The sequence below is a fragment of the Mercenaria mercenaria genome, chromosome 6 (genome assembly GCF_021730395.1).
Source record: "Mercenaria mercenaria strain notata chromosome 6, MADL_Memer_1, whole genome shotgun sequence".
NCBI lineage: Eukaryota > Metazoa > Mollusca > Bivalvia > Venerida > Veneridae > Mercenaria > Mercenaria mercenaria.
Genome location: NC_069366.1, coordinates 53,526,714 through 53,541,896, shown reverse-complemented (window position 1 = coordinate 53,541,896; position 15,183 = coordinate 53,526,714). Strand labels below are relative to the sequence as shown.

The 15,183-nt window shown below is 34.8% G+C and overlaps 1 protein-coding gene across 4 annotated transcripts in view; it reads right to left on the bottom strand.

Annotated features, from left to right (window-relative positions):
* Window positions 1–13: 13 nt before the first annotated feature.
* The window catches only part of LOC128557743 (solute carrier family 12 member 6-like), a 127,824-nt gene continuing 112,654 nt past the window's right edge, over window positions 14–15,183 (bottom strand). For all 4 annotated transcript variants that reach the window (XM_053545916.1, XM_053545917.1, XM_053545915.1 and 1 more), the window contains 9 exons: window positions 14,698–14,777; window positions 14,341–14,429; window positions 13,683–13,789; window positions 12,861–13,067; window positions 12,037–12,128; window positions 8,295–8,442; window positions 7,582–7,735; window positions 6,249–6,382; window positions 14–5,740 (listed from right to left, as the gene is read on the bottom strand). In XM_053545916.1, the coding sequence (XP_053401891.1) occupies window positions 5,649–5,740; window positions 6,249–6,382; window positions 7,582–7,735; window positions 8,295–8,442; window positions 12,037–12,128; window positions 12,861–13,067; window positions 13,683–13,789; window positions 14,341–14,429; window positions 14,698–14,777 (1,103 nt within the window). In that variant the 3' untranslated portion in view covers window positions 14–5,648. The remainder of the gene's footprint in view (window positions 5,741–6,248; window positions 6,383–7,581; window positions 7,736–8,294; window positions 8,443–12,036; window positions 12,129–12,860; window positions 13,068–13,682; window positions 13,790–14,340; window positions 14,430–14,697; window positions 14,778–15,183) is intronic.

The following is a 15,183-nucleotide window of genomic DNA, read 5'->3' as shown; positions in this document are numbered from 1 at the left end:
GGTCTGGATCCATGCTGGTCGCATACCCACTATGTTGGTTTTCTCATGGCACGGCTCATTTGTGAAAACAAGCATAGTGATAAAACCCAAAATAAAAACCCACAATATCAGCGAACACAGCAACTAAACTGAATATATAAAAAAATCTAAATATACGTAAGCTATAATAATACTTTCTATAGCAGATAAATGCGTAAAATATTGTAAAACACAGTCTATTCAAGGAACACAAAACATGTATGGCTCAGCCACACTTTTTTTTACATTAGCAAATAACATAATGGAAGCCTAAATCTACGGGACCAAGTATCGGATATATAATACTGGCAGAATCATTTTTCCTAAATGCATAAAATATTTGACAGAGATTTTCATACATGAAGAAACATTAATTCAGGTTGTAAATCATCTCTTCCAATTTTCTTTAAAAAAATTTCATTTACCTTTAGCCTACAGGCGACAAATGATTTTGCTTTTGCAGCCAGTGCAGACCAAGATCAGCCTGCACGTCTGTGCAGGCTGATCATGGTCTGTACTGTTCGCTATTCGGTCAGTTAATTTTCAGTGAACACCCCTTTGAATTATAGTGGTGCTGCCCTAATTGGATGATTGACCAGTCCATTTTAGAAATTTAGCAGACTAAAGGTTTAATACCAGAATTGTATAAAATTGAACAGTCATGAACTTTATATACAAAACAAGCTAAACACCAGTGTTACGTACCGTCTCTCTTTCAAAACTTGCCATTTTGCAATTTGCCATAAAAAAACACATCTGAAATTAATCACAATAAATCATTTGTTTGTTAGTTTTGGATTTAGTTCATTTTCCAACAGTAATTCAATTTTGTAATGGCTAGCAGTTAACCTAACCAATGTTCTTGGACTCTGTACTAGTACCAACCTGTCCTCTACAAGTAACTGCCAACTTCTCCATACAAACCTGTACCAGTACCAACCTGTCCTCTACAAGTAACTGCCAACATCTCCATACAAACCAGGAGATGAGGAGGAAATGACTTCAGACACAATTTCTTTTATAAAATTGTCACGGAGAACATAAACCAGCCCACCCGGAATTGAACTCAATCCTATGATTTGTAAATCTGTACTCTCCATACTCGACTAAGCAGGCACCTTTTACGATAAATCAAATATCAGGCCATATTTGCAATTATAATCAACTTTAACATATTAACAGATTCATAATCCTAGACATAACTGCAACAAATCTTTGTAAATTAAAAATAAATAATTACTGAACAACAGCACATCCTCTCTTCTCATGATAAGAAACCAGTGCTTCCACATATAGGCAGAATATTCTTATTAGTGTATGGGGAAATATGAGGTATCCTAATTTGGAACGATACAACTTTGGATTAACTTTTAACAACAAAATCCACAGAGTTTTTATGATGTTCGTTGGTAGACAAAACTTCACATGATACTAACTTTTTTAAGATAGATTATGGATAATAATGAACGTTTGTATGAATTATTTTGAAATCTGTTTCATGAAAAAAGGTACTGATGAAATATGACCTAGAAAGTCAAACCTGTGACCTCCAAGCTGTGTAGCTGACACCTTAACCATTAGCATCCATCTTACTGGATGAAAAAGCATTACAGTACATAAATAATGTTAAACAAAAAAAATGTCTAATTAATCTGTTTGAAATTATTGTGCATACTGGAAGAGACAATTGGAAGTTTAACCTAGTAAAAAAATGTGTATTCTAATTAAAAATATGATATTTACATGCATATAATATTATGTACATTATTAACATATAAAATAAATAACACAATAACAAAGACAGACTAGCTGCAAGCAATATTTGCTACACATAAAATATAGCTTTATCACAAATTTATACAATAAATGCAGTTTTGACATGTATTTTCAACAATATTATATAATATATAGACTCTACTGTTTGCGAAAGTGAACACAATAATTTTAATGTTGTACACAACATCTTCAGCATATGAAAAATATTCAGAATTCAACCTCAGTCATGTATAAATGAACACACAATCTTGGACTGTATAATGTGTCAATAACTAAAACATAAAAAGACTAGAGCTGCTTTTGAGAAAAGCGCATGTCTTCCACAACTGCCTAATCATCTGAATAATAGTATATGAGTCAACCATGCACCAAGACCTCAACTGCCTTATCAGACTTTCAGTGCTTTGATTATCAAAAAACAAGTTTCAAGGGCCATAATTCCAAAGTGCATGGGCTGATTTGGCTAGTTATTGAACTTGGCTGAGGACTTATTGGCAAACACATTTTGTTCAAGTTTGGTGAAGATCGGATGAGAAATGTTCGACTTAAAGAGTGCAGACAAGATTTGTGACAAACACACAGACTGACGCACAGGCCGACACACACACAGAGACACAGACAGGATTAAATCAATATGTCTCCAACACCACTGTGTGGTGGAAGACATATTAAATATTAACTGTAAAGTTCCGCACCTAAAAAAAAGGAAACATTTGCAAAGAAAAGTACATTCCAATGATAAAACAACTTATTATTATTGAAATCATGGTACATTTTAAATCATTTAATTATATAGGGAGATAAATTTGGATCACAGTTTTTATTTATATATTATTCTATTTATACAGGATAACAGGAAAATAGTTCCATGTTGTATTTTACTATAAAAGCTGACAAAATGTTCACAGCCATCCTGACATTTCTATACATATACTATCTTTCACTTTTTCTAATACTATTATTCCAGTAGCAGACAACAATTTTATCAAGCTCCTATTCTGGTTCCGTGTTTATGAAACTCTCTTTGGGAACCAGTCTCAAAATTCTTGCACCTGATTGGTTGTTTCCTTGCACATTTTTTGGAGATTGACCAACAGCAAGATTGCATTGTGAGACTGGTCTCCATTCTTAGTTTTATAGTCTTAGACCATGGACCAACTTTATGAGAACCAGTCTCAAAGGGAGATTCATATTCAATAATGGGTGAGAACTTAAATGTTTTATAAATGCAACCTTTCTACAACAAAAATAAAACAAGAGCTGTCCGTAAGACAGCCAAGCTCGACTATTCGAAATATTGTCACAGAAGCAGGAAATTATTACCCAAAATGTTAAATATCAAAAGAGTTTTAAGTTCGAAACGGGACATAATTTGACTAAAATGCTTATCAGAGTTATGGGACTTGATGCTATCAACTAGTTTAATAACCCCGAAGAAACATGTTAAGTTTCAATTCCATATCTGCATTAGTTTTGGAGATAGTAACTTGCATGTAAAACTTTAACCAGAATTTTCTAAGTCCAAAAGGGGGCATAATTTGCTCAAAATACATGTTAAGAGTTATGGAACTTGACCCAGTGAGGTTGGTAACTGACCTAGAAAAAGAATAAATAAGTTTCAAAGCTATATGCCTTTTGGTAATAGCTGTATGTACTGCAGCACGCAAAACTTTAACCAGGATTTTCTAAGTCCAAAAGGGGGCATAATTTGCCCAAAATACAAGTCAGAGTTATGGGACTTGATTCTATCAACTAGTTTTATAACCCCGAAGACACATGTGAAGTTTCAATTTAATATCTGCATTAGTTTTGGAGATAGTAACTTGCATGTAAAACTTTAACCAGGATTTTCTAAGTCCAAAAGGGGGCATAATTTGCTCAAAATACATGTCAGAGTTATGGGACTTGGCCCAGTGAGGTAGGTAATTGATCTAGAAAAAGAAAAAATAAGTTTCAAATCAATATGCCTTTTAGTAATAGCTGTATGTACTTGCACGCAAAACTTTAACCAGAATTTTCTAAGTCCAAAAGGGGGCATAATTTGGCCAAAATACATGTCAGAGTTATGGGACTTGACCCAGTGAGGTAGGTAATTGATCTAGAAAAAGAAAAAATAAGTTTCAAATCTATATGCCTTTTAGTAATAGCTGTATGTACTTGCACGCAAAACTTTAACCAAAATTTTCTAAGTCCAAAAGGGGGCATAATTTGGCCAAAATGAAGGTCAGAGTTATGGGACTTGGTGCTATCAACTAGTTTTATAACCCCGAAGACACATGTGAAGTTTCAATTCAATATCTGCATTAGTTTTGGAGATAGTAACTTGCATGTAAAACTTTAACCAGAATTTTCTAAGTCCAAAAGGGGGCATAATTTGCTCAAAATACATGTTAGAGTTATGGAACTTGACCCAGTGAGGTTGGTAATTGACCTAGAAAAAGAATAAATAAGTTTCAAAGCTATATGCCTTTAAATGATAGCTGTATGTACTTGCATGCAAAAACTTAACCAAGGTGTGACGCCGACGCCGACGCCGACGCCAGGGTGAGTAGAATAGCTAGACTATTCTTCGAATAGTCGAGCTAACAAATATTAAATGCATTCAGTAAAGAAAATCCTAGTGTAAACAAGCAAAGGCAGACTAATAAGTTTATGAGAAAAGCTTGTATAATATCTTTCAACACATTTGAGCCGTGCCATGGGAAAACCAACATAGTGGGTGTGCGACCAGCATGGATCCAGACCAGCCTGCGCATCCGTGCAGTCTGGTCAGGATCCATGCTGTTCGCTTTTAAAGCCTATTGGAATTGGAGAAACTGTTAGCGAACAGCATGGATCCTGACCAGACTGCGCGAAGTCGGGATCAATGCTGGTCGCACACCCACTATGTTGGTTTTCCCATGGCGTGGCTCATTTATCTACTTAAAATCTAGCTTATACCCTTCCTATGTGAAGTGTAACATTTACTCAGATCTTGAAAACAAATATTGTACATAGGTTCATACAAAAGTACAATCAAAATAAAAGTTCAACCATATTTGCACATGCCATAGCAGGATAAATGCTTCTAGTAACAGCAGAGATTGTCCAAATTAAGAAAGTTAAAGTCTGGGACAAAAATAAGATCAATTAATCTGTAACAAACTGTTCACACAATCAAAAAATAATAATATTTTCTAAGTAATCAGTGTACATAAATACTTTTACCATAGCAAGCATATGCTTAAAGTCTCTTTTCAACAGAAAAAGACAAACTTTTACCAATAAACTTACAGGGACATTGAACTGGGATGATGACACCACTGCCATTGTGCTGGCTACCTCATACTTAAACATTAAGCTAATGACGGAAAAATATGGAAGTACATGTATAAGCTCTTTTCTACTGCTGTCTACATACACAAAAGGCATGTGAAACATATGGTAATGACCTCGCTTCAGTCTATGAATGACAATAAAATGGCAGCAACCCCATTTCCACTACACCTATGGGATTTTATTGGATATAATGAATATAATGCTGATGATCTCATTCTTTGACATGCATAAATTGATGACATCATAAATACATGGTGATGCTCTCATTTCCACTTTGTTGATACACACATAAATTGATGACATAATAAATACAGTGATAAGACCACTTCCACTTCACTGATACACATATATTGGTGACATCATGAATACATGGTGATGATCTCTGTTCCACTTTCTTGATACACATGAATTGTTGACATCATGAATACATGGTGATGCTCTCATTTCCACATTCTTGATACACATTAATTGGTGACATCATAAATACATGGTGAAGATCTCACTTCCACTTTCCTGATACACATAAATTGACGACATCATGAATATATGGTGATGACCTCACTTCCACTTCCCCTAACCATTAGTACAGTGTCCAAACCTTCAGTCAGGACTTCCAAAAACTCCATGTCTATGACCAGTTAAGGAAACAAGTAGATAAAACAAGGTGCATTACATTCTGTTATAGCAGTTTTAGACACCTTAGGTCTGAACTGAAATATTCCTTATAAATCATTTATGTTGCTTTTGTTTCAACTGAATAATTTACTGCACACATAAAGTACAAATACATCTATCATTGGCGTTACTTACCATAGGCTTTTTTCAGAGCGTTTGCTCATTTTGTTAGGTTTTAGGTCACACTGACAAATGGGAACTTCCATATGTAATGGCTAAGAAAGTCCCTAGCTGCCCCTTCAGGGCATTATTTCATGCAAAGGCAGGCCTTTTGATAGAAGCACCGACCTTCATTAAACCTGTCAGACATCTTCATGAGAAAACATTCTACAACCCAGGCATGGATTAAACCCACAGCAATGGGGGTATATGTCAGCACTCTAAACCACCTGGCCACTGTGGCCCATATAACACAAAGTAGTACAAAATATACTGTATAACAGACAGAGAGGAAAGGATACAATTTAGTTCACCAGATTCATGCTTTGGCGGAGCCGGGAGATTCAATATCACAAGTTTGGCTTCATGGGATTTCTGTATGATCACCTCATTCAGACGGACCGCAGTATGCATTCTACGTACGTTCTTCTGATCTCTGTAAATATGACATAAGATTGTTAGTTCTTATCACTTATAAATAAAGAATATTTTCCAAAAATTAAGGCATCCTAAATTTATAAATAGAGAATATTTTCAATAAATTAACATATACAAAATTGAATGGGCTTACAGGGGAGAGTGTAAACCAAGCGACCTTGACCTTTATAAAATGAGAAGACAAATTGTACATAAAGAAGAAGAAATGACAGGGGAAGCGGAAAACTGTTTGGTAGAATTGATATTTCCTAAAATACCTACAAAAAATAATTTAATTTTACCCATTCAAAATGTGATTAATTTGCTACACTAGTTTCAGTAATAATTCTTAGACCTTAAAAAGAACCCTCAACATGAAGTGATAATAACTTTCAATTTTCACACAAATTGATGGATGAGTACTACACCTAATTGATCATTTGAAGTTATTTAAGACTAAATGAACCCTATCTTAAACGCACTTTGCTCATGGAACAATGACCTTTTTAAAACTAAATTGCCAGCTCCTAAATGGAATATGCCAAGTCTCATGCTTCCAGGAGAATTAAAATAAGAAGAGAAAGTAATTTCTAAACATCTCTAAAGAATAGAATAAATTCAATAACAAGTGTTTTGTAGACTGTGAATTTAATTTCTAAAATATATTTTGTAACAGTTTTATAGACAACAAATTACATTACTGTAAATTAATATTTTTATTCACTTAAAGTACCTGATTAATATAGCCATGAGCGGTACCATTAAAAAATTGCAACTGTTACAGGGTTACATTTATGTTTGTATTTAATTCCAGTTCTCAAATTCAGGAGTTGCTGTTTGTTAAACATCAGTGAAACAAAGTACAGATAAAAAATAAAATCTCAAACTCTTTGTTATCAGCAGCTCATTTACACCACTTTCTTGTGGCTTTTTGGACCTCAAACAGCCATGTCAGTGCAAGCATACTTAAAATGAATATTTCTCAGAACACTTAACAGTATGAAAGATTACTTTACCAAACAAAGCATTAAAATTTTCCATAAATCACATATTCTGCAAATACTTAGATGTAATTGTCTGTGACTTTAACTCTGTATTATCAAGCATTTTCTGAAATCATTAGTCCAGTTTTAGACACCTCTTGTACTTACATATCATCCGAAGCACACTTATTAAGTGAGACATACTTGTCGGTAATCTTAAATGGTTCATACTTACGGCTTGATATCCAGTACATTTTTGTTTATTGAAGACGCCATTTCCTCCATGGACACACCTTCCTGTCTGAAGTTTGGTGAAAATGTGTATTGGTTCCTCTCAGACAACTTCTCCTCATCTGTGGTAGACTCTTCTGTTACAGTGTCTAACTTCACTGAAAATTAGAACCCAAACCTACAGAACAACATGACAGATGTCGAGAGCAATATGCCTGAAGAAATGTGCCTGACCAGTACAATCATACAGTACATCACATGACAGTAACAATGACCTCTGACTAAGAAACATTGAAATCAAGGGGGTCTAAAGTGAACCTTCCCTTTTCAACAACCTACCACTATAATCTTAAATTAGGATCCACTGACATTAAAATCATTAAAGATCATACACTAACCATGAGCTATGTGTCTACAAAGTTTGCAGGTCATAAGTCAAATCATGTCGACCAGGAATTTTTTTTGTACTGACAGTCACTGTGACCCTGACCTTTGACCTTTAATTAAAGTCAATAAGAATTATCTACTGCCCACTGGCAATGTGCCTGCAATGTTTGATTCACAGATCAAACCAACCTAAATTGTTCAATACCTTACGAGAGTGAAAAAAAAAATAACCCAGAAGTTCTTCAATATTGCTGTTTAGTGCAAATTATAAAAAAAACATCTAGACATTAACAACATTCTCAAAAAACAAAAACATATTGAAAAACATACCTGTGACCTCTGGTAGAGAAGCTCGACTGTTGTCCACAATGGACTGCGGCTGTACAATTTTACCAACCCTCATGTTCTTTAACATCTCGGTTCTCTGTTCCATAATCAACGTTCTTTCATACGTGTAAGCTGTTATATCACTTTCAGCCTAAATAATATCGTAAATTATCTCGATGTTATACTACTGATTTAGTTTACTGTGAAATAATTCATTTCAATGGCATAAAATTGCCTGGTTTTGGCCAAAACGGCTACTTCCTGAAAATACAAATTTGTTGATTTCGACTTTCGGTGATAAAATGAATAGAAATTCAGTTTATTCATTGGGACTAAATTGTGTGGATAGTTGCAACCATAAGATTCAAAAAAGTAAGTGCCCACCAAAATTAATGATTTTACAGTACTATAATAATTTTAAGTTGACAGCAATAATTCAAGTTCATTCTGCCACTGTCAAATTTTGTTTCTGAGAATTTTTTTAAATACTGTAAGAGGTTATGGTAGGTACAGTGGAACTTGAACCCAATTAATTTGCCATCATATCATTCACAGCACAGTGTGTGTCTTGTGTGTTTGGATTTAGCATCTTCGTAACAATTTTTCAACAAGAGCTCGTCGAACACGAAATGCCCCCCTTGATGCATTTAGTAATTGCACAAGGAACAGAAATTATATGCTCACTGTAAACAAAAGTTCTACCATTCTAGTTTAATCTGACCTTGACCTTTAATCTAACAAGAGATTACAAAGTGATCTTGGTGCCATCCACTGAGCCATTTTTGAATGTTCCAAATTTCAAGACTAGCTCAAGGTCAAAATCAAGGTCAAATTTCATTTCGGTACAAAATAATGTGTATGTGGTCCAAATTTGAAAGCTGTGGCTTGAGAAATGTGGAAGTAGGTCACTAGATCAATATCAAGGTCAAAGTTCATTTCGGTAGACAGAAATATGCATGTGCTTCAAATTTGGAGGCTGTAGCTTAGAAATGTGAAAGTAAGTAGTAGGTAAAAATCAATGTCAAATTTCAATTCAGAACACAAAAATATGCATGCGGTCCAAATCTGTCCAATCAGAAATGTGAAAGTAGGTCACTAGGTCAATCTCAAGATCAAAGTTCATTTCGGTATACAAAACTATGCATGTGGTCAAAATTTGAAGCCTGTACCTTCAAAAATGTGAAAGTAGGTCACTAGGTCAATTTCAAGGTCAAAATTTTTTTTGGTACACAAAACTATGCATGTGGTCCAAATTTGAAGGCTGTAGCTTGAAAAATGTGAAAGTAGGTCACTAGGTCAAAATCAAGGTCAAATTTCATTTCGGAACACAAAACTATGCATGTGGTCCAAATTTGAAGGCTGTAGCTACAGAAATGTGAAAGTAGGTCACTAGGTCAAGGTCAAGGTCAACTCATGTCAAGGTTCATCTTGCCACTCAAAACCATACATGTGGTCAAAATTTAAAGTTGTTGGTTATTGAAAAGAAGATTTTAAAAGTTTTTCCCTATATAAGTCTATATGAACCATGTGACCCCCAGGGCGGAGCCATATTTGACCCTAGGGGGATAATTTGAACAAACATGGTAGAGAATCACTAGATGATGCTACATTACAAATATCAAAGCCCTAGTCTTTGTGGTTTGAACAAGAAGATTTTCAAAGTTTTTCCCTATATAAGTCTATGTAAACCATGTGACCCCCGGGGCCGGGCCATATTTGACCCTAGGGGGATAATTTGAACAATCTTAGTAGAAGTCCACTAGATGATGTCACATACAAAATATCAAAGCCCTAGGCCCTGTGGTTTTGGACAAGAGGTTTTTCAAAATTTTTTCCTATATAAGTCTATATAAACCATGTGACCCCCGGGGCGGGGCCATATTAGACACCAGGGCAATAATTTGAATCATCTTGGTAGAGGACCACTAGATGATGCTTCATACTAAATATCAAAGTCCTAGGCTCTGTGGTTTTAGACAAGAAGATCAGAAACCGTTTTAACTGTTCCTGGTCAATGTGACCTTGACCTTTGACCTAATGACCTCAAAATCAATAGGGGTCATCTGCTGATCATGAACAGCCTAACTATCAGTTTTCCTGACACTAGGCCCAAGCGTTCTTGAGTTACTGCCTGGAAACCATTTTACTGTTCCTGGTCAATGTGATCTTGACCTTTGACATACTGACCTCAAAATCAATAGGGGTCATCTGCTGGTCATGACCAACCTCCCTATCAACTTTTTTGACCCTAGGCCTATGCGTTCTTGAGTTACCATCAGAAACCGTTTAACTGTTCAGGGTTCTGTGACCTTGACCTTTAACATATTGACCTCAAAATCAATAGGGGTCATCTGCTGGTCATGATCAACCTCCCTATCAACTTTCATGATCCTAGGCCCAAGCGTTCTTGAGTTATCATCCGGAAACCGTTTTACTATTCAGGGTCATTGTGACCTTGACCTTTGACATACAGACCTCAAAATCAATAGGGGTCATCTGCTGGTGATGACCAACCTCCCTATCAGCTTTCATGATCCTAGGCCCAAGCGTTCTTGAGTTATCATCCGGAAACGGATTGGTCTACATTCCGACCAACCGACTGACAGACCGACCAACATCTGCAAACAATATACCCCACCTTCTTCGAAGGGGGGCATAAATATATAACAACTGTGTTGTCATGCAACAGTGAACACCAAGTACTGCCCTGCAAGAGTACCATCCAGCAGACACATGACTTAATACCCAGCTTAGTAATGTTACAATGTGCTGCACTGCAACTCCCTTTACCTTAAAAGTTGCAAAACTACCTCTAGATACATAAAATATGTAGTAAAAGATATAATGATCTTTGAAAAGCCAACTAATGAATATCTTACTAACTAATGTAAACGTTAAAACATTAAACCACAATTCTGCAGGAAACTATCAATTTCCTTCCAACAATCAGCATTCAGCTCATTTCCTTCAGGAAGTATTGGCCCCATAATTTCATCTTCAAAACTTATCTGTACAAGTGTAGTGTCTGTCTATATCTGAACGTGTAATTTTCTTTGCTATTCTTCTAATGAATTCAACTACTCATAACTCAACAATTTCATCAAGTCCTTCGCAATAGATCTTAGTCAACACTGCTAATTGAACTGAACAGTACCTCTATTCATTAAGGAAGTCTAGACTGTTCTAACTTTTTCCATTAATCAAAGTGGTATAGGGGGTACATGCAAGAAAGAAAAAAAAAGAAAATTTCTAGCTGGTAAGTTAACCTGCATTCACTGCCTTATGCATCTTGAGTCAACATGCCTAATAGAGGCATTTTCTCTTAAGTTTGTACAAGAACTTTAAAACCTATATATTATGGAATAAAATCCAATTTTTTTGTTTTTATATGTCTATACACCTAGTATAAGGCAGCCAGAATTTTACATACACACAATGCAGTCCATACTCGTTTAAAAAATTACTGAACAACCTTTCATTTACTTTTAATTTAAAGTTTCAAACTTATTACCAGAGAAGAAAATATTTTTCAAGTATGGAAGTTAACATCCATTATCAACAGCTGTCAAAACATTCTTACATTCAGTCATAATGCATTCTCCATGTTGATTAGTATAAAAAAATGACCATGACTATTTTGCTAAACCCTACTGAGTCTTTTTTTACAAGCTGATGCATAGCATTGCCATTTCTAAAATTTTAATTTCTGTCTGTATGCTAAGTTGGTAGATCTATATGAACTTACCATTTCAACAACTTCCACATCTGCCTGTATTCTTAGCTGGTACATAAACTTTTGTAGGTCATTTTTCATTTGTATTGTATTGTCTTCAAGTTCTGATCATCAGTTAAGGTGGTTAACACATGCAACAATATTCTTCAATATTATTTTCCTTTATTATATTTTACATGTGGAAACAAAGTATACAGTAATTTAAGTACAGCAGATTTAAGATTTAACCTTTACCATGCTAAATTTCTAAAATGAACAGGTCCATCATTCAGTTTGGACAGTACCATATCTTATTCAAAGGGATGTTCACTGAAAATTTACTGACTAAATAGCGAACAGTGCAGGCCATGATCAGCCTGCACGGATGTGCAGCCTGATCTTGGTCTGCACTGGCTGCAAAGGCAGAATCACTTGCTGCCAGCAGGCTAAGGGTTAACAGGCTAACTAATCTGACTGATATACTAGTACTTTGTGGACAAAAGTTTTCTGGAAGGAAATAAACCTATGTTACTTTTAAAGAATTTGATATTGTTAATTTAAATATATTGAATATGCATGGTCTGTTGAGAAAATTCCTACTTCTGCTAACTTTACTGCCAATGACTTTCTTCTACATTTCAAACCAGCAATTATACCTAAGTTAGAGAATGTGCAGGCCACTGTCAAAACCCGATTTCAACACAATTAGGACCCACAGAATCAGTGATAAACATCAGACTCTATACATAAATACCGCAGCTTCTAAAATTTGCTTTCATAAAATTAATCATCTGTAACAGCTAAATCTAGAAGAATTTAACAAATGAGAAAAATATATGCTTTTGATGAAAGGATATGAGCCACAGTGAATATCCTTAGTTTACAGTTTTTCCAAGTTTTGTGTTGTTTTAGCAAGAACGGCAACAACATAAGTAGACCACCATCGTGTACAATCCACCATATGTCTATAGTGCCTTTCAATTTCTCTGTACTAGCTGGGAAATGATTAGCTCCCTTTATCACAAGTAATGCCATTTGTCCTGCACCAATATTATTGACAGTATCTGAAAGGAATTAAACAATACTCAACAGTGAATACTAACTGCATGGAAGTCCTGTAATTAAAAGTTTGTACAAAAGAAGGTACTCAGATATGTAAGTCATTGTGTGTAGATATTGAAGAGGCATATCTCCACGAGGATATCGCTACATAATTATTTTTTTAAATGATGAAAAGTTCTATATGTATCAAATAAAAAAAATAAATCAGTATTAACTGACTCAATATATTTCGGGTAAGGTAAGGTGTAAAACATTGCTAAATTTCTTTTTATTTTGCAGCACTTTTTACGGTACGACTAAACATAATAGAAAACTTTTTCACTAAACTGATTACATATTTCATTGAACTGGATAAATTGTTTAGTTTTTGTAATTACAAAACTGTATGAAAATACTCTATTTTGAAGAGATTACATAAATCTAAGGTGTGCCTTTAAGTCAGAATGCAGCTAAAATCTAACTTAACTTGTCTTACTAGAAAATTACAGAAAATGTCTTATAGAAAGTGTGTGAAATCAATGTATCTTTTGTATAAAACATGCTTTTAATGAATTTTATTAGTGGGTTGATAAGTCTGCCACATAAGGACATAGCAGGTAAAATGAAATTAAACTTACCAAGAAAGACTTTATAACTCCTTTCATCAATATTATGTCTCCAACCGTAAGGCCACCCCAACATTACTGTGTTGTGTCTAAGACCTCCTAAACCTGAATTCTGTACTCTGTAAGGTAAACATTTCATAAATAAAATTAATAGTTCTTTTCATTATTTTTTCCACAGATTTTAATTTTTGAAATCCTTCCGATCATCATTACATATTAATCTCTTTTAGAGATGGTTTTCTGAAAATCAGTATTTATGACACAGTTTTTGTCAATTCAAAACAGTTTAAACAATAACAAACCATTTAAAAAATTAGGACAGGTTCAGTATATAAATATACACATGCAAAGACCAAAGTAACTATTTTCTGCTGTTCTTATTTAAACAAGTGAATAAAATGAATTCATTTATACCCAGAGAGATATAATTTTGTCAACCCAACAGTGTTCGGTTGTTGAATGGACTGAGAGGCTGGCTGAAGAAAAACATGAAATTCTATTTACAAGGGGAATAACTAGGAATCTTGTCTGTGAATCACTCCAGGGCTTACAACCCTTCCAAGTTCCGTAATGATTTAAATATAAGCAGAAATACAAGCACAAAAAGTCTTCACTCCATATTGCTGGAGGTGAGATCACGATAGGAAATGAGAACTGATAATGAACTTACAGATGACAAAGGCCGCTAGTGACACTTTCTGTGACAACTACATCAGCAAAACCCTTCACTCCAGTCTGATCTATAACCTTCTGCAGATTCTGAGAACATAAGAAGAAATTTTTTCAAGTTTAAACTGATGTGACAATATTACTTTTTACACTTTTTTTTTATACAATATTCAAGATACTACTTACATAGATAAAACAGGTTTCCAGATACCATTTGCACTTACTCTGGTACATTTAGGACATGTTAACTGGCCGAATTACCTCCCCTACTGAAAATGCAAAAATTAGATGACATTATAACTTAAACTGCAAAATATGCGAATATGGTAAACACTTAAAATGTGTGCATGTTCTTTACCTGTTTAGCTGCCTGAGCATCAGCAAATCTGTCCATCCATTTTCCTTCTAATACACTTGTTACAAGGGTCAATCCTTTCCCTAAACAAAAGTAAATAATAATATTATTACATAATCACACATAAATCTAGACATCAGCATGGTACACAGTTTCATAAATCTGAATTTCACATCTAAATGAGCCGCGCCATGAGAAAACCAACATAGTGCATTTGCGACCAGCATAGATCCAGATCAGCCTGCGCATCCGCACAGTCTGGTCAGGATCCATGCTGTTCGCTTTCAAAGCCTATTGCAATTAGAGGAACCATTAGGGAACAGCATGGATCCTGACCAGACTGCTGGTCAAAAATGCTCTATGTTGGTTTGCTCATGGTGAGGCTCAATTATAATCTTTTTGAGAAAAACTATATACATGTTTGTGCATATATTTAGCAACAGATAAGAAAAATATAAGATAAAGCAAAATTCTAAACAAGGAGCTGCG